Source organism: Chanodichthys erythropterus, chromosome 8 (genome assembly GCF_024489055.1).
Source record: "Chanodichthys erythropterus isolate Z2021 chromosome 8, ASM2448905v1, whole genome shotgun sequence".
NCBI classification, from domain to species: Eukaryota; Metazoa; Chordata; class Actinopteri; order Cypriniformes; family Xenocyprididae; genus Chanodichthys; species Chanodichthys erythropterus.
This window is the reverse complement of record NC_090228.1, coordinates 46,127,008-46,150,298: the sequence shown is the minus strand read 5'-3', so window position 1 is coordinate 46,150,298 and position 23,291 is coordinate 46,127,008. Positions and strand designations below refer to the sequence as shown.

Sequence of the window (23,291 nt, the reverse complement as noted above, 5' to 3'; positions counted from 1 at the left end):
TCAGTTGCCAGTTAAGGAGTTAATAGACTTCATCTGATTTAAAAAATAGAAAAAAATGACAAAGAAATTATATACTTGGATCGTCAGATCCAAAAGGCAGATTTGGAAATTGAGATCCTGAAACTACAGCTGGAGGTGAGTGTATGGCCACATGGGAATTCTATGAATTATTGGAAGAATATTAAAATCTAACCGTTGCTTTTGTATTTGTAGGAAATGAAGAAGAACAAATAAATGGTTGTGATTTTGTATTTATTGATTTTGTTTCTTTTGTGTGTGGTTGTGGTGGTGATGGCTGATTAATCCGCAAAGAAATTGCGGCATATAATATCTCAAACTACCCTTCCATCCTGGAAATCTGCAGGGTTGACGGGGTCTTCCTCAGGGTCTTGTATTTGTAGGGCAGGGTGTTGCTCCCCTCTAATTATGGCAATATTATGGAGAACAACACATGCCAAAATAATGTCGCAGGCCCTCTCAGGGGTTACCCTGAGGTGACGTAGGCACTGAAAGCGTGCTTTCAACAGGCCTATGGTCATCTCCACCTGGGCTCTTGTCCTGCAGTGTGCCACATTGAAGCGTTGCTGGGGGCCTGGTTCAGGTTCTGGGTAAGGGGTCATTAGTTTTGGTTGGCATGGGTAACCCCTATCTCCCAGCAGAAAGCCATCGATCTCTCCTGTAAGAAATGTAACATTGGTTTAGTGCTGCATAGATGTGCCCCTGTAAGTGTGTAGTGCATGCATTGAAATAAGTGTACAGAGCATACATTTACTTACCACATTCCAGCCTGTTGCTCAGGGTGGACTCACGATATATTCGTGAGTCATGAACAGAGCCGGGCCACTTGGCCTCCACATTTGTGATGATATGTGCAGCATCACATATGATCTTGACAGTGCAAAGAATTACACATATAAGTTATTGTGATGTAGTATTTGACCATTGGAATGGGCTAGTCAGTGTACCTGCACATTAATACTGTGGAAGGACTTCCTGTTGACATAGTCAGCTTCATTTTCAGAAGGTGCAATGATGGGGACATGTGTGTCATCAGTGCATCCAACCACATTTGGAAATCCTAAAGGGAATTCTGATTATTAATTTACAGAGGTCACAACAACATTTTATTAACTGATCATCATTTTTCAGATTAGCCTCATTTAAACTGATTTCTACACCACTAACCTGCAATCCTGTGAAACTCCTCTTTGATGGCTCTCAGGGGTTTGTGCCCAGGAAACACCACAAAAATTCGCAGAAAGCGCTTGAGAGCGAGGCACACTTTTCTTACTGTTCTGCACACAGTGGCCTTACTAATGTGCTCTGCATCCTCGATGTTATAAAGAAAACTGCCGTTTGCAAAGAAACGCAAAGCAACACAAAGCATCTGCTCGGACGTAAGAGCACGGCCACGATGGCTGGTGTTTCTGATGTAAGGATGGATGAGATTATGAATATATCTAATTGACTGTAAAGAAAAATAATACCGCTCAAATAAAAATGCATGGGAATAATGACAAAAAATCCACTCAAGGTCTCAAAATCCTCTCCCGATGTAAATGTAACTCTTTGCAAATTAGTGCAGCCTCCTCATCTTCAGGATCCTCCATAAAAGGACATGCCATTTTCACTGCGTGCAGGTCTCTGTATGCGCAATAAATGAATGTATCGAAAGAATGAATGAGGTGTTTAAACACCACTTCCTCTTTAAAAAAGGGGAGGAGACCGAAAGAAACTCTGGGTTTACCGAAGAAAACCTGCTCCCGACCAGGTTAGGTTCACAGAGTAAGTTACCATGGTAACTGACTTACCCTGCTTTCTCGGGTTTGACATACCTCCCATTCTGAAACGGAAAACCCAGAGTTTCCCTCATTTCAGGGTTAACATACTCAGAGTTTTCAGTTAACCTCCTTTCTGAAACGGGCCCCTGTTTTACACACGTCACTCAAACACAGAACCAGGAAACAGGAAACACATGACTTCAGAGAAACTGAAACTGAAGTGTAGTTGAGCTGTTGTGTGTTTGTGTCTCTGTATTCATGCAGTAAAATGGCAGAAGCCAAAATTTCTCAGGATGAGTTCATGTGTTCAGTGTGTCTGGATCTCCTGAAGGATCCAGTGGCCATTCCCTGTGGACACAGTTACTGTAAGATCTGTATTACAGGCTGCTGGGATCAGGAGGATCAGATGAGAGTCTACAGCTGTCCTCAGTGCAGACAGACCTTCAGTCCAAGACCTGCTTTAGCTAAAAACACCATTCTGGCTGAAATGGTGGAGAAACTGAAGAAGATTAAACTTCCTGCTGACTGTTACGCTGGAGCTGGAGATGTGCAGTGTGACGTCTGTACTGGAAGAAAACACAAAGCCGTCAAGTCCTGTCTGGTGTGTCTGAACTCTTACTGTCAGAATCACCTTGAACATCATGAGAGTTGGTTTAAAGGAAAGAGACACAATTTGACTGAAGCCACTGGACGACTGCAGGAGATGATCTGCCCGAAACACGACAAGATCCTTGAGGTTTTCTGCCGCACTGATCAGAAGTGTATATGTCTGCTGTGTACGATGGATGAACATAAAAACCACGACACTGTATCAGTTGCTGCACAGAGGACAGAGAAACAGGTATGAACTTTAAGAGGTCCCATTATGTTCGTTTACAGGCTCATGATTATGTTTATGGTGTCTACTAGAATACATTTAAATTGTTTAATGTCTGTTTACACTCTCTGTCTGAACACTGTTTTTGTTTCAGTTTCTTTAAACCCACCTTCTGAAAATTACTAAGTCTGCTTAAAATCACAGTCTGCTCTGATTGGTCAGCTGGTCCCAGTCTATTGTGATTGATCTACTGCTTAGCTTTTGTGTCAGGAATGTTGTAACACGCTTTACCATAAAAATGGTACAGCGGCCATGTGGTACATGTGGGAGCTTTCAGAAAACTCCCAGCTTACAAGCTGTAATTATGAGCTCTACGAGGACGTGGATGCTTTTTACAAGCTAGAATCTCATAACAACAGGAATTACGAGGCCACATGAACGCACCTTTTTGTACGCTCTTAATGATGATTGACAGGACTGAATGATTAGTCTTCTTAATAGGACCCCTTTAAACCAGAAGTTCACATTCATCATTTACTCATGTTATTCCAAACTGGAGTGACTTTCTTTTCTGAGGAACACAAAAGAAGGTATTTTAACCTTTTCAAGCATAAGTTTAAAATATTCTAGCTGACCTCCCAAGGTGAGTTTTTTTAAGGCGTCCGATATTTTAGAACGTTTCCCCTTATTGCTTCTATGGCGACATGTCATGCTTGTCACGTGACACACCACAGCCACAATAACTGTATGACAGATGTATTGTTTTTATTTTGTTGTTTCCTTTTTTATTTAAAATATTCACAAACTTGCTTACCATGTCATCAACTACCTGATATTTCGCTTCTCAAATACATATGAGTGTGTTTTGTCATTTAAAAACCTTTATTAATGATCTTGATCTATAAAGCGAGATGGGTGTCACCATCTTTAGTTTGCGGTGCAGTTCAGAATTTGTGTATTTAAATGTCTGAAATCTAAAATGAGCATTATGTGGTTGAAAACACTGCATAGTTTTGAAAAATGACAAGCACTGAGCGCATCCGTCTCACAGCCAAAACGCGAAAGCACAGTTTGAATCCGGCAGTCATGTGACGTCACTGAACGTTCTAAATCCCATATGTGGGACCGTACCACTCAAAAGGTTAAGCAATATCTAATTTCTCCATTTATTGAAAGTCATTAGGGTCCAAAAGTTTCCATCTTCAAAGAGCACATTAAATGAAATCCATACAACTCCATGGGGGGTAATCTAATGCTGTGTCCCAATTCACCTACTTACACTGTGCCCTAAAAGTATGTACTGTTTTTGAAGAAACAAAACCGTACAGACTTCTGAATGTGAAGCAGAAGTGTAGGCAAACTTTGGGACACACTATGTCATACAGTGTCCTCCACAATTATTGGTACCAAGGGTAGGGCAGTATGTACACCTGTAACGGACATCTCTATCACTTAATTACACACATCCTGTCACAGTTTAAACTGTCCTGTCAATCATCTTGTCACAGTTAACATTCTCCACATTCAATTAAATTTAATTTCCTACCGTTTCAGGGAGAAATGTAGTAGCAGGTTGATCTGCCAGCAGTGGATCTTTCACAAGTAGACTCTCCTCATGTGTTTGCATAATGATGCATTTAAAAGTTAATGACAAATATATCATTACAAAAGTTCACAATGCTGTTGCAGATGAAAAATAACATGGATAACATTGAATAAAGATCTTTTCGTCAGGTTATATACTGATTATTATTCACTCAAACATATTTATCTAAACCTTTCTGCTTAACCATCGGACTCGTCAATCCACCATGTTTGTTTTATTCATGTTGGGTTGTGGTCAATATTTTCCGTTAGAGTGTGCGCCGATCTTCACTTCGGACTCTAAACAGTAGATCATCCGGGTATCTTTGGAATAATCATACTATGATTTGGGACACAGTAATTCTAATTTTGAATATTATTTAGGACCATAGTATGCATACATAACATAAATCTTCTTAAGTGATAGGAAAAGTCAAATATGTTTGCATGTTTAGTCATGTGAAATGCATGAGCCAGTGACATTTTCTGTTATTTGATTTGGGCTCGAGAAACAGAGACATTATTCAGAACATCTTATTTGTGTTCTGCAAGAGAAAATCATACAAGTTTGTAAAGACATGAGGATGAGTAAACAATGAAAGAATTTACATTTCTGGGTGAACTATCCCTATAAAACTAGGCATTGATGAAATAATGCTGACACTTATGAATGAACCTATAATCTTATCATGAAAGATCTTTAACCCTCAATCTCAGCACTTCACTGATACTGGATTCATATCTGTTGACTTGATGATTTATGTGATGTTTCCCCTGTCATTGGTTTGTCCTTTAGCACCAGCTGAATGAGACGCAGAGGTGTTTCCAGCAGAGGATCCAGCAGAGAGAGAAAGATCTTCAGCAGCTGAGAGAGGCTGTGGAGTCTCATAAGGTGAGTCTGGAGAAGAAGAGAAGTTTGAGAAGTCTCAGTCAGACTCACTGAAGCCACTGTGTGATTGTGATGTGTGTCCTAACAGCGCTCTGCACAGACAGCAGTGGAGGACAGTGAGAGGATCTTCACTGAGCTCATCCGCTCCATTGAGAGAAGCCGCTCTGAGGCCACACAGCGGATCAGAGATCAGGAAAAGACTGCAGTGAGTCGAGCTGAAGGACGACTGGAGCAACTGGAGCAGGAGATCAATGATCTGAGGAGGAGAGACGCTGAGCTGGAGCAGCTTTCACACACACAGGATCACATCCATTTCCTGCAGGTAACAGAGATCTAGAAGAACAGGATCATAGTGGACATGAGCAAGAGACTCACAGAGAAACATTTCATGAGAGCAGAATGAGCCATTGACTGAAGTGTTGATCTGTGTGTTCAGTTATTAATCATCAGTCAGACTCTCATCTGATCTTCTTCTTTTGAGAGCGACGCACTTACAAATGCAGTTCAGCTCTGGAAATCTCTTGGGAAACATTTTCCTGACAAGATATATTGAGATTCCAGATGACAACAATTCAAAACTTCACTAATATTTTAAATATTTAGTCCTCAAACAGGAAGTGAGGCTGTATATTAGTGATGCTTCAGTGTATTTAAACCACACAAAACCTGACCTTGAGATCGTGTCCTAAGAGTCCTTCTGAATTTCAGAGCCACTAACTACTCAAAAATTATAAATAATCATCAATCTACTCATTGCTTTTCAACTGCTTTTCCTGATCAAATCTACTCAACCCTGTCATGTGACTCCATTGATGCTTTTGATCTGTTACATTTATGTTATTGTCAGATGTTTGATCATCCAAGTGTTTTCCTAGAAAGTTCACATATAGTGTAAGTGTCAAACACTAGAACTTACAGCTCTAACATGATATAATGAACATGAGAAGAATGAATCTGATGCTGTGAAAGTGCTGGATTGAGGAGAGTTACTAAAGATCAACAAGAGCTGCTCAAATCTGACAGTAGTGCAGGTTATTGGCTGAAGTGTGGAGGTGATGAGCTTTGATTTCTGTTTTCTGTAGAGTTTCCAGTCTCTCTCAGCTCCTCCTGAATCTACAGACGTAAATGATGATCCCTTCAGTTCTCTCTCCTCTTTTGATGTCGTGAGAGAATCTGTCCGTCAGCTGAGAGACAAACTGGAGGATTTCTGCAAAGAGGAGCTGAAGAAGATCTCTGACAGAGGTAAAGTCCTGGAGTTCCCTTTCAAAGGCTACACTCTAAGCTGCGCTTTATTCAGCGCTATGGGAACGTCTTTAGTCGTGACCAGCTGTGAATATATGTGTAAAACAACGTCAATGAAATTGACCTATATTTATAGCCTTGTGTGACGTCATTGGAATGCGTCGTAGCGAGGCTATAATTAGATGTGCCACCTGTGCATCAGCAAATCTTTTGTCTTCAGAGTCCACTCTGTGAAGTTGTGTGTAAAGTCTGTGTGTTTCAAACAGTGCTATTAATGTCTAAAAAAAAAAAAAGCAAGCCCTGTCATCTTTCTTTCCTCTACTCTGTTAGGAGTTAGATTCGATAGGCAGTGGGCAGAACTTTTCTCTCTGTTCCTCTTCATCTCTGCTTGCTGCAAGTGAATTGAACACTCATATATATATATATATATATATATATATATATATATATATATATATATATATATATATATATAAATATATATCTTATTGAGAGAAAAGTATGAGCGAGCAAAGCAAGCGGAGTGCGCCTCCATGCTCGCATCCTATGTCCGACGCGGACACACACCAGTATTGCTTTGTTTGTTTGGGGGAAGAGCACGCTGCTCTTGCGTTAGAAGGCGGCGAGTGTGAGCACTGTGATCTCTTCACAGTTAAAATGCTTCGCGCTCGTTTGGCTTACTTCCAAGAGTCAGCACCCACTGTACGTTCGTGGGGCTCGCAGATAGATTTGGCGGACGAGCGGGAGACGGGTCCTGCCCTTTCGCCCACTCTGTCACCTGATCCACGCGTCCCTTCGCGCGATCCTGAAGCACGCTCCGGTGCTTCTTCAGTTTGCGCGGGGGATGACGAATCTCTTTTCGAGTGTGCTGCCTCTGAGTGTTCCTCACGTGATGATAAAGCTGTTGAGGAATTACTCGAGGTAGTAACTCGAGCTGTGGCCAGATTACAGCTAGACTGGCCACAGGAAAAAGAGACCCCCAAACGCACAAAGTTAGAGGATAGGTTTCTGTCCGGTGGCCAGGGGGAGGTGTCTCAACATCAATCTCTCCCCTTCTTCGAGGAAGCTTTCTCAGAACTTCGTTGTGCCACAGATCTGTCTCTCCGTGCCACCAAGCAGACGGCCCGTGCTATCGGCCGTTCTATGGCTGCTCTGGTCAGCACGGAGAGGCACCTGTGGCTCAATCTCACCGGCATTAAAGACAAAGACCGCGTCTTTATGCTCGATGCGCCAGTGACACCTTCCGGCCTACGAATCCGTCAACACAGCCGTCAACAGGTTTCGGGAGGTGAAGAAGTCTGAGGAAGCATTCGTGCAGTTCCTTCCTCGCCGCACTCAAGGGGAGGGGCCATCGGCCACCCAGCCCCAACCCGGTCCTTCAAAAAGGGAGGTGCAGAAACAAAGTGTGGCGAGTCGAGCTCCCCCTCACAAGGATTGGGGACCGTCTCGCCGCCCGCAGCAACCTCCCAGGCAAGACCTCAGGACCATTCTACAAAAAAAGAAGAAGTTCTGATGGTCTTGCGCCCAGCCCTGTGGGGATTGCCCCCCTCAGGACGGGGCGCGTACTACACTTAAAACCCGCCCCTTCTCGACATCCCCACGTAAACCCTCCTTCCCCGGCACCTCTGGTGCTTCGGGGGGCAGCGGTTTCCAGCGAAATGTTAGGTCCTGTAACGCATCAGGACGCGGAACACCTAACATCCCCTCAAAGGGAAGTATCAAAATTAGTGCCCATTTCAGAAAAACTGGCAGCGTGGAAACTACTGCCAGGGGTATCTGCGTGGGTTCTAAAGACAGTAGAATTAGGATACAGAATCCAATTTGCTCATCGTCCTCCGCGTTTCAACGGCGTGGTCTCCACTACCGTGAAGCCGGGGCAAGCGACGTCACTGTCACAAGAGCTGCAATCTCTGCTGGAGAAAGGGGCTATAGAACGTGTTCCCCCTCTAAAGAGAGAGTCATGTTATTACAGCAGATACTTCCTAGTTACCCAAGAAGGACGGGGGGCTGCGTCCAATCTTAGATCTTCGAGGCTTGAAACGTTCAGTCAAAGCTCTCAAGTTCAAAATGTTAACAGTAAAGATGGTCGTGTCGCAAATCCAACAGTGCGATTGGTTCATCACGATCGATCTCAAGGACGCATATTTTCACATCGAAATATTGCCACAACACAGGAGGTTCCTGAGGTTCGCTTTCGGGGGCGAAGCCTACCAGTATCGGGTTCTTCCATTCGGCCTAGCCCTATCACCCCGCACATACACAAAATGCATGGATGTGGCACTGGCTCCATTGCGACTCCAGGGCATTCGCATTTTGAACTACATAGACGACTGGCTAATATTAGCGCAGTCGCGAGAGATGGCATTAAAACACAGAGATGTCGTTTTAGCTCATCTGGTTTCTCTAGGGTTGAGACTTAACGAGAAGAAAAGCGTTCTCTGTCCAACCCAGAGAACGACATATTTAGGGATCGTTTGGGATTCGACCACGATGCGGGCACAATTGTCTCCCGCTCGAATCAAGACTATTCTAAACACCCTGAACAATGTCAGGCTAGGCCAAGATTGCACTGTGCTTCAGTATCAAAAAATGTTTGGTCTCATGGCATCAGCATCCTCGGTAATCCCTATGGGCCTGCTGCATATGAGACCGTTTCAGTTGTGGCTCAAAGCCAGGCAAATAAGGGTTACGCGCCACGGGCTTCGTACCCTATGTGGCTCAGACCCCGGTTCCTCACCCTGGGTCCCACGCTAGGGGCACCATGTCATCGCAGATTGCTAACAACAGATGCCTCCCTGATGGGCTGGGGAGCGGTCTTAGATGGCCGTCCAGCCCAAGGGGAATGGGAGGGCCATCAGCTCGTCTGGCACATCAACTACCTAGAGCTGATGGCTGTATTTCTGGCCCTGAAATACTTTCTCCAGCAGCTGAGAGGCTGCCATGTCCTAGTGCGGATGGACAACACCACAGCAGTCTCTTATATAAATCGCCAGGGAGGTCTGCGTTCACGCCATCTAAACACGACAGATTTTCCTCTGGGGCCAGGACAAGTTCCTGTCACTGAGGGCAGTGTACATTCCTGGGTACCAGAATGTGGGAGCGGATTTACTGTCCAGACAGAAACTACTGAGCGGGGAGTGGAAACTTCACCCCGACATAGTGGAACAGATATGGCTGAGATTCTACGAGGCGGAGGTGGACCTCTTCGCCTCCCATCAGACAGCGCAATGTCCCCTTTACTTCTCTCTGAGTCACCCAGCCCCCCTAGGTCTGGATGCGATGGCACATACATGGCCTTCGATGCGCCTGTATGCCTTTCCTCCAGTTGCTCTGCTCCCGGGAGTTCTAGCCAGGGTTCGCCAACAAGGGATTCGCCTCTTACTGATAGCGCCACATTGGCCGAACAGAATATGGTTCTCGGAGATAATATCTCTCCTCGACGGCTCGCCCTGGGCGATACCGAGCAGGAGGGACCTTCTGTCTCAGGCGCAGGGGACAATATTTCATCCTCCGGCCAGAGATGTGGAATCTTCATGTTTGGCCCCTGAGGGGAACCAACTGAGGGACACAGGGCTTTCACCTCAAGTTATCGAGACTATTTTAAATGCTAGAGCTCCCTCTACTAGAGCAAGTTATGCCAACAAATGGGGTGTCTTTGAAAGATGGTGTACTGCACACAATGCAGATCCAGTAAACTGCCAAATTGCTACAGTTCTGGACTTCCTGCAGGAAAAGTTATCGACAGGTACATGCCCCGCCACTCTCAGGGTTTATGTGGCCGCTCTCTCGGCTTGCCACGCTCTGATCGACGGTGTGCCTTTGGGCAAGCATGTCCTGCTCTCTCGCTTCGTTCGAGGAGCTAGGCGGCTTAAGCCCCCTTCTAGTCCTAGAGGGCCTGGTTGAGACCCCCTTTGAACCGTTAGAGTCAGTTTCTGACAAGCTGTTAACTCTGAAAATGTTTTTTCTTATGGCTATAACTTCTCTGAAACGAATTGGGGATTTGCAGGCTCTGTCCATTGTGCCATCCTGCTTAGACTTTGCCCCAGGAATGGTGAAAGCGATTTTGCATCCTCATCCTGACTATCTGCCTAAGGTTCCTTTCTCGAACTTGCATCCGGTCACTCTTGAAGCCTTCTGCCCTCCGCCATTCACAACGCCGGAGCAGGAGAGACTTCACAGACTGTGTCCAGTCCGTGCTCTTCAGACTTATGTCCACCGCACTAGCCAGTGGCGTAAGTCAGAGCAACTGTTTGTTTGTCATGGCGGCCATAACAGGGGTGCGGCCGCCACGAAACAGACCATGTCACATTGGGTGAGAGATGCTATTGCCCTTGCCTATGAGGCGCGTGGTCACACTTCGCCAACGGGCATCAGGGCTCATTCCACCAGGGGGGTTGCCTCTTCTAGAGCTTTGGCGGGGGGCGCCCCCTTACAAAATGTTTGTGATGCGGCAGGTTTGTCCTCTCCGCACACATTCATAAGGTTTTATAGTTTGGATGTTCATGTCACTCCGGGCTCTCATGTCCTTGACTCTACATCACAAGCTAGTGTCTGAGACTCTCTGTGCTTGTGACACACTTCACAGCCAGGGGGTCCGGACACACAGTGCGGCGGCATGGGTATTCTCGTTCCCATAGCGCTGAATAAAGCGCAGCTTAGAGTGTAGCCTTTGAAAGGGAACGCCCCGGGTTACTTCACTGTAACCCTGTTCCCTGAAAAGGCGGGAACAAGAAGCTGCGCTTCTTTGCCGCACTGAGATGTCCCTGGACTGCTCTTCAGACAAAATATCTGCTGATGCACAGGTGGCACATCTAATTATAGCCTCGCTACGACGCATTCCAATGACGTCACACAAGGCTATAAATATAGGTCAATTTCATTGACGTTGTTTTACACATATATTCACAGCTGGTCACGACTAAAGACGTTCCCATAGCGCTGAATAAAGTGCAGCTTCTCGTTCCAACCTTTTCAGGGAACAGGGTTACAGTGAAGAAATCCTCCATCATCTCATATCATGTAGAAGATCATATTAGAAATGTCTTAGGAACGGATGCAGGGATCATTTTCTCTTGCCATGATAATCACACTCTTAATGTCCGTTGATTTCCACAGTCACTTTCACCAACATTGTTCCCAGAACCAGGAACGACTTCCTACAATGTAAGTCACTAAGAAAACAAGCAGAAAAACTCATTAAGTGTGTTCATGTTCTTCCTGTAGAAGAAGAAAGGAAACATGACAGAAGAGTTTTATGAGTTTTAATGTGAATTAGTGTTTCTTAACGGGGCATTCAGAGAACATCAGCAGTCACTGAAATCAATATCTTCAAAAGGTGTTGAGGCGTTTAAGCACATAAATGTCAAATACTTACAAGATGAAACTTGTAATTACTTGTAAAATAAATTTTGGTAACACTTAAAGCCCTTATGTATATAGCATTATAAAAGGTATTTATAATGTTTATTATACATTATTTATGATAAAATATAATTATAACCAAAGTTAAAATGCATTATAATATTTGCAGATTCTGAAATTGGTTGTTTTAATGCATTATACTTTCTTAAAGTTAACAATGAAATCCAGCTAATGGAGTAATCCACATATAAAAAACAGACCCAGAATAGACGGTGTTTCATTTCCATCACCACGACTGTTTACTTCAGTGTTTCTGTCAGCTTTCTGTAGCGCAGCTGCTGAACTTCCAATGAAAACTACTTCTGCGTTTAGCATTCAGACACAATATAACAATGTTTTTCAACTTGTTTTCCATGGGAAAAAAATATTATGAATGCTTCCTGTTTGCTGATTGCCTGCAGTTTGTGATGATCTACATAATTAAAGTTTCAGTGCCAAATTTCTAAAGCATTTATTTAACATTCATAAATATAATTTGATTTACTTGGCTTTTTTGATCCTTGGGAAACTAATGATAATATTTAAACTATCCAGTCAAATCTGTTATGTGGCATTCAGTGGCATTCATATATAATATAAAATTCATGATTTATAGGTGAATAATAATAGTAATCACACAAAATGAAATATTATAAAAATATATATATATATTAGGGGTGTAACGGTACACGTATTTGTACCGAACCGTTTCGGTACAGGGCTTTCGGTACGGTGCACGTGTGTACCGAAGAATTACATTGCAACCAATATTCACCACCAATAACCGCAATAAGCTCTGCGTTTTGTTACTTTCGATAAGAAAAAGTGTCATCCTTCAAATTCTGTCCACGAAATCATGAAGTTTAAACAGAAAATGCCATTTTGACGTGCTTTGATGTGGGGTGACAGATCACTGTACAGGCGCCTCAGTTCAACCGGCAGCGCGAGCGCGGAGCGCAAGTGAATGTGTTCATCTCTTCCTCCTTAATACTAGTTACAGAATAAACATGAAAGAACATCTGAAGGTATGTTGCAAGATTCAGTACAACTTACTGAAACGGTCATATCTCATGTAATCGCTCATTCAGTGTTTCAACGGTAGAAAGACATCAATGAAAGCGTCCGTATTCAACAATATGTCATGATGCATTTACCTCAGAAAAGCCATTCAGTGTTCACAGCTTGTTAGTTCGCTAGAGAAATGAACTCTTTCGCTTAATATATGCACTGTATTAGCCAATATATTCATTATTTTACTTAATCTTTTAGTGATATCCTGATTAGGCTATTTAATGTATGTTTAAATAAATCTGATGTTAAAATAACAGCCACTGTGTAGAAATGATTATATTTCAACAACGAATTGGAGTAAAAACATTTAGAAGTTAATGCAAAAACTGCCTTAGGTGCAGCTTACAGGTTTGCATACAATTTGTTATTTGAGTGTTGATTATTTTATCTAAAAATAAAAAGCAATTGAATTTAGGCTAATAGTTTGGGCTTCTTTCAAGTTAGGGCTCCCTACATAGTTTATAGCATTAGCAGAGATCATTTTTTTTATCCTTAAGAAACTTTCAGTTTTAATTTAATTTAATATATTTAAAGACAAAAACACAATTTGTTCAGTAAACCTCTGTTTAATAATTAAAAAAAAGCAATTTTATGTTTAGTTTTCTCTCCACCTGCTGTACCGAAAACTGTACCGAACCGTGAGTTTTGTGTACCGTTACACCCCTAATATATATATAATATCATGACAGATAATTTGGGGTTGGTACGTTTTTTTATTTTATTTTATGTTTTTTTTAAATAAGTCTCTTCTGCTATTTGATCCAAAATACAGTGAAAACAGTAATATTGTGAAATATCACTATGATTTTAAAGAACCATTTTCTTAGGTTGGGTAAAGGACCTAGATGATGGATAATGATAATGATTTGTACAGGATATCAGACAGATTGATAATTCCTGATTCTGATGTGTTTTATCTCCATCAGATTCCCATCAGCTCAATCTGGATCTGAACACAGTGAATAAACACCTCCGTCTGTCTGAGAGGAACAGAGTGATTACTTATACTGACACAGTCCAGTCGTATCCTGATCATCCAGACAGATTTGATTATTTCTTTCAGGTGTTGTGTAGAGAGAGTGTGTGTGGACGCTGTTACTGGGAGATTGAGTGGAGTGGAGATTATGTGTATATATCAGTGTCATATAAGAGCATCAGCAGGAAGGGATTGGGTAAAGAGTGTTTGTTTGGATCTAATGATCAGTCCTGGAGTTTGATCTGCTCTTCCTCCAGTTACTCATTCAGACACAATAACATAGAGACTGAACTTCCAGTAGAGTCCATCATCAGGAGAATAGGAGTGTATGTGGATCACAGTGCAGGAACTCTGTCCTTCTACAGCGTCTCTGGAGACACAATGAGCCTCATCCACACAGTCCAGACCACATTCACTCAACCGCTCTATCCTGGGTTTTATGTTGGTAATCTGTTTGGTTCTGCATCATCAGTGAAACTGTGTTGATGAATCAGAATAGACTGTAGAGAGACTCTACCCATAATGCTTTGAGCTCATGATGAATCAGTAACAGTGAGATGTTATAGAGTCTCTCATTTTCTCTTCATTACATTAATACTACAGCTGAACTTCTGTCAGTGAAATAACATGAAGAATAAATGTGTGTAATGAATCCTCAGATAGACAGTGAGATCAGTGTGTGTGTGTGTGTGTGTGTGTGTGTGTGTATGTGTGTGTGTGAGTGCAGCCCATTTTAGCTGTTACGAGCCCTTGTTTTCACTGGAGCCCTCTTTCTCGTTTTCCCTTTTATTTCAGGAAACCCATTTTCAATTCAAAATAAAAACATGAGGCACAAATGTCTAAAGATTTCAAAGTGTAAAATTTTAAACAAATATTAGTATGGTGTTAAATAAAATGAATTATATAATTTTACAGTACAAATGTATTATTACAACAGAAATATATTTGTTTTCATGTTTATAATCTTAACTTTAAAGGCAGTAAAGAGATAATTTTACAATGCAGGTAAAATAATATTTACAGTTGAGCTAATCCAACACTGGAAAAAATCTTTTGTTGACAACTCATTATATTTTGTTCATTTTTGCATTGGCTTATTTTAGTTTTACTCATTTGAAAATATGTGTGTCTGACAAAGTATTTCTGGACTGATTATATTTAGTTGAAAACTTCACTTTAGTTAGATGAACTTTAAGAATGGCTTTAATAAATATGAACTTATTTAGACTAAAATAAAGGAAAATTAATAAATCACAAACAGATTCCAATACACAATTACATTTATTGAAATTACAAACAATAGAAAGACATCTTATGCCTGCCTCAGTTTCTAAATAAAACAATAACAACATATATCATCAATTAAAGTTGGATTAAATGGCTGTAAAAATTAAATTTAACAAGATTAACCCACAACATACATTATAGAAATGATCTTTGTTCAGACTTTTCCTTAAAAAATAAACGGTGAAGATTGTTAATCATCTCTGAATTGGCTTTGATAATTTAACTCAATGTGTGAGCTCGCAAGCTCAATGAAAATAATCACCACACACACACAAACACAAACACGCACACAAACACAAACACGCAAGGTTATATACTCCAGTGTTCCCTAACTGCTCTTTTAGTCCTTGAATCACACAGTCGTCATGAGAGAAACAAAACTCTCAACTATCAACTGCCACTCCGAATTCAAAAAATGCAGCTGTTCTGTGCACACTCATTATAATTAAATATATATATATATATATATATATATATATATATATATATATAATATATAAAAAAATAATAATAATAAAAACACACACACATATATAATAAAACATAAAATTAATTTAATATTTTTGTGACCCAGATTATGCAGGTGGTCACAATCATTCTGTAGTGATTTTTACTCCATTCACCGGTGACATAGTGATTTTTGATCACATGTCACTTAAGGTGTGGTTATGAGTGTATCAGATGACCCCTTCCCCCTTTTGTAATACGGGGCACCTGTTCAGAATACTATCTTAACAATTTAAGAACACTCCAAAAGAGCTGTTCAATAATTCAGAATTAATATAAAATGGAGGAAGTCGGTCAACTGATTTATCTGAAGGATTTGTGAGTCTGGTCGTGAGTTGACGTGCGTTTAATCGCATTAAATCATAAACCTTTCATCATAAATCATAAAAATCATAAACCAAACCTTTCCTGGGCCTAAACGATATTGGAGAATTACGAATCCCCTAAAGGGACGTGAAGGAAAAGAAGTGAAGATGGGAAGAAAAATTATTTGCTGATGCTTTTGTGTTTTGCATTCCCCGAGAAATTTTGCTTTCACTCACAAAGAATAAAAAAGTTTTGTGAGGGAATGCAAAGGTTTTGTGAGCAAACGCCACCATGTTCCCTTAGAAAATACATGACATAATACAATACTTTGTTTTTCTGTCACATATTTTGCTATGAAAATTAAAATGCTGGAAGTTTCAACACAATACTTGAATAGTTATATTTGGAAAGAATTAATCATTCTAGAAAATATTTATTTCTGAATTTCTTCATGTATAAACGTTAAACCATAAAGCTCTTATTTTGGCTGAAAACTGTAGGGACTTCTTAAAGCTTCACCATTGTTGGCAATCACTCACCCTCGTGTCATTCCAGACTTGAAGACTTTTGTTCATCTTCAGAACACAAATGCAGATGTTTTTAATGAAATCTGAGATCTTTCTGTCCATCCTTTGACAGCTACACAACTACCAACTTCAAGCCCCAGAAAGGTAGTAAAGACATCCTGAAAGTAATCCATGTGACTCCAGTGGTTTAACCTTGATTTGATGACACAAGAGAAAAACTTGAGGACTGGGTGGAACTAGCCTTTATATGTGTAACAGTGTTAAACATTTAATTCAATGAGTTTATAAATGTGAATTCTATAAGATATTTGTTTGTATTCATTGGTGTTCAAAGCCTCCCATCCTGTGGATATTAATGGTTCTGCAGATATAGTATTTTGTCCCCATTCTCTTGCTGTACTGCAGCAGATTCAAATGTCGCTGCTGTGGGTATGTACGATTTTTCATGCTCTAACTTTTTGAAGAATTAATTCTAGCAAATGAGTGCAGAAAAGGGATGGGAGTCTCATAGAGACATCTATAGAAAAGAGAGGAGGAAGGAGGCAGAGAGAAAGAGGAGTGGAGCAAGGGTGAGCAGTGTCCGGCCATGGCGCTTTTTATTTTAAAGTTGATATACTAACAATAAAATATTGTCAACATTTCTGTTTATGTGTGTTTTATATTATTACAAATCTATCATATCATATTGAACACATGTAGAAGAGAGTGTGTGTTGTCACAATTGATATATTATTTATGGAAATCTTTTATTATTATCACTATTATTAATTGGTGGCTCTTAAAAAAGAGCCGTTTGAAGCCATGGCTTAAGTTTCACAGTGTTTTAATGAACAGCATATAGAGTCAACAAAAGAATTCAACAAAACAAGTCAAGACTCACCAAAATGTATTCTGGACCGGTGCGTTCACAAACAGGAAGTGCTGGTCTCCAGCCAGGAAGTGTTGGTGGTGATGGGGCGCAAGTACCTGGAGAGCGACTGGTGCAAGACCCAGACCCTGCGGCAGACGGTCAGTCAAGAGGACTGCAGGAGCCGGACGGTCATCAACCGCTTCTGCTACGGCCAGTGCAACTTCTTCTTCATCCCGCAACACGTCAAGAAGGAGCAGGAGTCGTTCCAGTCATGTGTCTTCTGCCGGCCGAACTGCTTCACCAGCCTCACCGTGGAGCTCGACTGCTACCGCAAGATCTAGAGCGTCAAGCAGTGCCACTGCATGTCCATCAGCGTGTCCAAGTCTGGAAACAGTGAGAGGACGATGCTTAGACAACCGCTGCTAATCTGAGCTGAAATACTGAAAACACCACAGTGTCTTCAGACTGAGAGAGGAAGACTGATGGTGTTTGAGAGACTCTTCAAAGACAGACATGATCCAGGTGTGACCTTCAGTGCTGGTTAACAGAAAACATGCAGAAAACACTAGAAGAAACCTATAAAAAACCTTAAAGGATCCTGTCAGGCCTTTCATATATAGAGCCTCTGAAGAATAAAGGTTCCAGAAGGGGTTTCTATGGAAGTTTGTTTCCGCCATTAAAAAAAAGGGGGGCGAAAAAAAATCTCTTAAGGGGAAGCATTATTCTTTTGAATAATTCAAAAGAATAATTAATAATGAACTCTTAATGAAATGTTTCCATTTACTTATTAACTATGAAATATTATATTATATCTTACAATATTATAAATCATTGCAATTATCTATTTTAAAAAAATATTTTCATTGTTATAGCAAATACATGTTTGTGCAAATGAACTAACATCATTCAATCACACTTTTAACTAACTTTTAAATAAAACGAATAACACAATCTTCTTATTTTTTGCATTATCATTATTTTTCTGCAACTCTGCATGTGCTGAAAAAAATTGAGAAATAATATTTCATAAAAACGTTTAAAATTGCCAGAGAAGTAACCAGTGACAAAAAATTGTACATGCAGTCTTTAAATAAATGCACAAAAAATAAAAAATCATTAAGCTGTCATTTATGTGTATTCATAAAGTCAAACTTTAATATAATAATGTGGTCTAAGTTTAAATGTTTTAAGACATTTTGCCATACCAAAAGTGGACGTTTCTGACCCGAATACAGCCATGTCATGTAATTAATTAAAGAGTATAAGGGTGATTCTTAGACTATGGGCACTTTTATGTCCTTTGATCATATTTTAAAAAATACATATATTTTTTGACAAATTCTTTTTTCTTTGTCAAACTATCAACAAAACCACCTTTAAAAAAATGTACTACCTTTCTATTATGATTTTTTCATACTTTCCAACCTCCTTATAGGTGTCAAAATCACTGTTTTCTCCTTGTCCCACACCCAGACTTTTAAACTTCAACAATGAAAATACAGTTTAAAAATATGATTTATCTGGTAACTATTAATGTACCTGAATTAAGCACTAGTAAAATAATTAAAATACATTATAGTATTTAATGTGAGACTACTATCAATATTACTTTTTATACAAAATATAGCTGTCACACAGTATTGGTGTCATTTCCACCACAATGCTGTAATGTCCCTTTAAAAAGTTTGTGTGAAAGATTGTTTAGATGGTTTCTGTGGAAATGTTCAGTGACATCAGAGCACATGTTGGACATGGAGGAAATTTTAAATTTTCATCAACAACAAATGAAGAAAAATCAAGGTAAATATTGCTAGATCAGTAAATATATTTATTCTACGTCATTTCCAAACATGCTGTACCTTCAAGGGTGTTTTTAAAAAGCTAAAAATTTTAAGTTAAATAAGAGTATTTTGCGTACATGAAATGCTAAGTAGTAATTCAAAGTGAATCAGTGAAGCTATCTTCCATTTTTTCACAAAAAACTACAGAAATGTCATTTCCACCACAATGCCCTCTGTGGTGGAAAAGACAGCATGTGGTGGAAATGACATTTATGGTTAAAAAGTACAATTGATATGGATAGTGGGAGTATAGTTGTGTAATACTTTTTATAACAATACACTTTATTGCCAAAAGTATTAGGACACCCCTCCAAATCATTGAATTCAGAAGTTCCAGTCACTTTCAGTTTCACAGGTGTGGGTCACTTTTAGGAGCTCAGTGAACTCAAGCGTGGTACCGTGATTGTGCAATAAGCGCATTTGTGAAAATTCCTCACTAGTAAATATTCCACAGTCAACTGTTAGTGGTATCATAACAAAATGAAAGCAATTGGGAACAACAGCAACTCAGCCACGAAGTGGTACAGTAGGCCACGTAAAATCACAGAGCGGGTCAGTGCGTGCTGAGGTGCACAGTGCGCAGAAGTCGCCAACTTTCTGCAGACTCAATAGCTACAGACCTCCAAACTTCATGTGTCCTTCAGATGAGCTCAGGAACAGTGTAGAGAGCTTTATGGAATGGGTTTCCATGGCCGAGCAGCTGATCCAAGCCTTACATTACCAATGCAATGCAAAGCATCGGATGCAGTGGTGTAAAACACGCCGCCGCTGGACTCTAGAGCAGTGGAGACGTGTTCTCTGAAGTGAGGAGTCACAATTCCCTGTCTGGCAATCTGATGGACGAGTCTGGGTTTGGTGGTGGCCAGGAGAATGGTACTTGCCTGACTGCATTGTGCCAAGTGTAAAGTTTGGTGGAGGGGGATTATGGTGTGGGGTTGTTTTTCAGGGGTTGGGCTTGAACCCTTAGTTCCAGTGAAAGGAACTCTTAATGCTTCAGCATACCAAGACAATTTGGACATTTTCATGCTCCCAACTTTGTGGGAAGAGTTTGGGTATGACCCCTTCCTGTTCCAACATGACTGCGCACCAGTGCACAAAGTAAGGACCATAAAGACATGGATGAGTGAGTTTGGTGTGGAGGAACTTGACTGGCCTGCAAAGAGTCCCGACCACAACCTGATAGAACACCTTTGGGATGAATTAGAGAGGAGAGTGTGAGCCAGACCTTCTCGCCAACATCACTGCCTGACCTCACAAATGTGCTTCTAGAAGAATGGTCAAAAATTTCCATAAACACACTCCTAAACCTTGCTGAATAGCTCCATATTAAACCCTACGGATTAAGAATGGGATGTCATTAAAGTTCATAAGCACGTAAAGGCCGGCGTCCCAAAACTTTTGGCAATATAGTGTATGTTACAATACTTTTTATATTTATAATTATATTATGATTTTTTATTTCTAAATTATATTACTTTTATATTAATTGATTTCATTTTTTTCTATTTTTAAGATGCCACCTAAGACAACAAAAGAAAGGTCACAGGCCTATAGGGACAAAATAAAAGCTGACCCTATAAAATATGAAGGAGAGACTTAAAAGAGACAGATCTGTCAAACGCTCTCTCTCACACACATGCAAACATACTCGCACATTCAAGGTGCTCAAAATTTTCCACATTCCACACCTCCGTTTAAATGATACAGTTTCAGGTGTTCTTTACAATTACTCTTTACAGAAGATAAGTATTCATTCAAGAGACCAATAATAACATTTCAGTATCAAACTCTCACAATTATATAGCCTCATAATTATCTCACAATGTTGAAATTTTGATGCATCATTTATTGCTTATATTTTTGCCTTGCCATCATTTGTGTGAGTTATTTACAGTATGCACTGTAACTTTCATCTGTGAGACAAATCTTGTTTTATACATCAAACTCAGCACTACACTAAAACAGGTGTGGTTATGTTTAGTGATTCTGTGAATTGAGTTTAATGAGTGTGAAGACTTTAAGTTTTTTCTAATAAATATTTCTACTGTTTCTCTACATTCACATTAACTCATTGTCATTTCCACCACACCCTGTCATTTCCACCACCGCCCTGTCATTTCCATCACCACACACATTTTTAAAAACTATTAAAAAAGTTCTCATCACACATTAAAAATGTATCCACAATTTATGAGATCATGCTCTACTTAATATAAAAATTATAGTTATTTATTTTCTAATAAACTCTTACCCAAACCAATATTAAATTTCAGAGCGTGACAGGTGTACAGTTCAGCATTTGGTCCTTAGGGCAGTTGATTTTATCTCATTGGCAAATGTATAATTAATGTACATTGTGGAAAAACTGGTAAAACTAGTTACAAAAATGATCTTAGATAATTCTTGAGTGGCATAAGTTATTCTATTTTTAAATAATAGCTGTATATTGAGATGTGGTGGAAATGACATTTGTTCATTGCAGGACGGAAAAACTGTAAAATATTAACAATTTCTCTTGTAATCTAAGTTTGTCCTCTTACAGACCTTAAAACTAGAGAAATTATTTAAACTTATGAGAATGTGTTACATGACTTTTGTACAAGTTTATTTTATTCAACTTCACAAGGCTAAAAGTGCCCCTAGTTGAAGAAACGCCCATAAAGTAAGTTAAATATTTTATGTTTTAAACTGGTTTAAGATAAATTGAGCTCCCTCTTACATAAGTTAATTTGAGGTGACGGTTGAAACGGTTTATTTTCAAATCTTCAGCCTACAGAGACGATAGGGACCGATAGGGACGAGTCTTTTCTGTGAGGAATTTGGTCAGGATCGCTCAGATCTTTGGAAATATCAGCTATTCTTAGTATTATATTATTTTATATCTATTTACTTTTTATGTAATTTAATGTATTTTATCCTTACCGACTGATTTTATACAGACTGACTCAACTCAACACGCTAAATCGTTCGGCGTTTTCTTATGATTTACTGAGGAAAAAACATTTAACGAGAAACTGCGGAGCGTTCATTTTTTGTGTTCGTCTTGTCATTCAGCATACTGAGGACAACTGATGACAGCAACACGAGCGGGACATATAAGTCGGAATCAGAAATCGATGAAACGGAAAAAGCAACGACGTCGTCGGTGAGAATACCTCAGTTCAGACACAAGATATTAATAGCATTATTAACCAAAAGTAGCCTAATCTACATTGTTCTCTTGCGCTTCTTGTGGGAAGCATATAAACTCAAGTCATTGTAATTTTTAAATCAAAACAATAATCCTGTCACCTGCACTGAAGCGCTGACGGCATTGGAACGCGTTCTATTCGTGACGTCACAGTCAGCACTGGAGGCTTTAAAGTTTCACTCTCGCTGAAAAACTCGCATTTGACTCGTTGCCTTTAGTGTATATGCGATCGAGTGTCGATATACGATTATTTGCATCAGTCTACAGCTGTGATCAGTGTGCAATTTTGAATACTAAGTGTACGATTCCCTGTCAGCGTCTGATTGTGAATCTGCATTTTTCTATTCAGTGTACTATATCCCTCTCGATCTGTGTTCAGATCTGTGTATTAGTACAGTTGAATTGCACATCATAGCTTTCTGATCTGTGTGTGGTTTCGGATCATAAAATTTTACTTGGTTGTAAGATTTTGGATCAGCGTACCATTACAGATCAGAAAATGTATAGCAATAAATTTCGCACGCTCAGGCTCCCGACGTGTGTCAGTCCTGCTCTGACTGCCGCAGACAGGCCAAGACTGCAGCCACGACCACCGCCGAAAAGGAGCCCAAAAGGCATTGCGACAATGACGGTAAGAATCTTATCAATGTGTTTATTCAACCATAATTCGTCAGTATTAATATTAAGCCTGCATTCATATGTTGAACAAAGTATTGAGGTGTTTTATTTTTATTTATCCTCAACAGGAGCTCACTCGCCAGAACAGTATTAGTGTCTCCAGTCATCCGCAGTCTGTCCAGCTTCCTCCTATCTTTGGCACTTCCTATGTTAGAGGTGAGCAATCTGAATTCAAATCATATCTCTTGAGTATGAAGTAAACACAAGATTCTTCATGAGAGCCATTTTAACATGAAATAAACGTGACGTGTGTTTATATTATTCAGGACTGTGTCCAAATCCACCCGCTCAGGAAAAGGCGACGCCTTCAGTTCAATGCCATCAATCATTTGACAAGGCCGGACT

At 40.1% G+C, this 23,291-nt stretch overlaps 2 protein-coding genes across 7 annotated transcripts; one reads left to right on the top strand and one right to left on the bottom strand.

The window, feature by feature from the left end:
• Positions 1-332: 332 nt before the first annotated feature.
• LOC137025331 (putative nuclease HARBI1) lies at positions 333-1,842 on the bottom strand. Its single transcript, XM_067393331.1, has 5 exons — positions 1,836-1,842; positions 1,186-1,536; positions 966-1,078; positions 777-888; positions 333-676 (listed from the first exon to the last, which is right to left on the bottom strand). Exons 1-5 carry the CDS (start codon positions 1,840-1,842, stop codon positions 333-335), a joined length of 927 nt encoding a protein of 308 aa, XP_067249432.1.
• A 195-nt stretch (positions 1,843-2,037) lies between these two features.
• LOC137025075 (tripartite motif-containing protein 16-like) lies at positions 2,038-15,165 on the top strand. Of its 6 annotated transcripts, none has more exons than XM_067393093.1 (7): positions 2,050-2,622; positions 4,979-5,074; positions 5,160-5,393; positions 6,154-6,313; positions 8,375-8,389; positions 11,429-11,476; positions 13,711-15,165. In XM_067393093.1, exons 1-7 carry the CDS (start codon positions 2,050-2,052, stop codon positions 14,244-14,246), a joined length of 1,662 nt encoding a protein of 553 aa, XP_067249194.1. In that variant the 3' UTR covers positions 14,247-15,165. The 6 variants fall into 6 exon arrangements, with proteins under 6 accessions (XP_067249198.1, XP_067249197.1, XP_067249194.1 ...); XM_067393095.1 differs by lacking the exon at positions 8,375-8,389 and adding an exon at positions 7,818-7,845 and having other exon boundaries at positions 11,454-11,476; XM_067393092.1 differs by lacking the exon at positions 8,375-8,389 and adding an exon at positions 7,313-7,317 and having other exon boundaries at positions 6,154-6,326.
• The last annotated feature ends 8,126 nt before the right edge of the window (positions 15,166-23,291 follow it).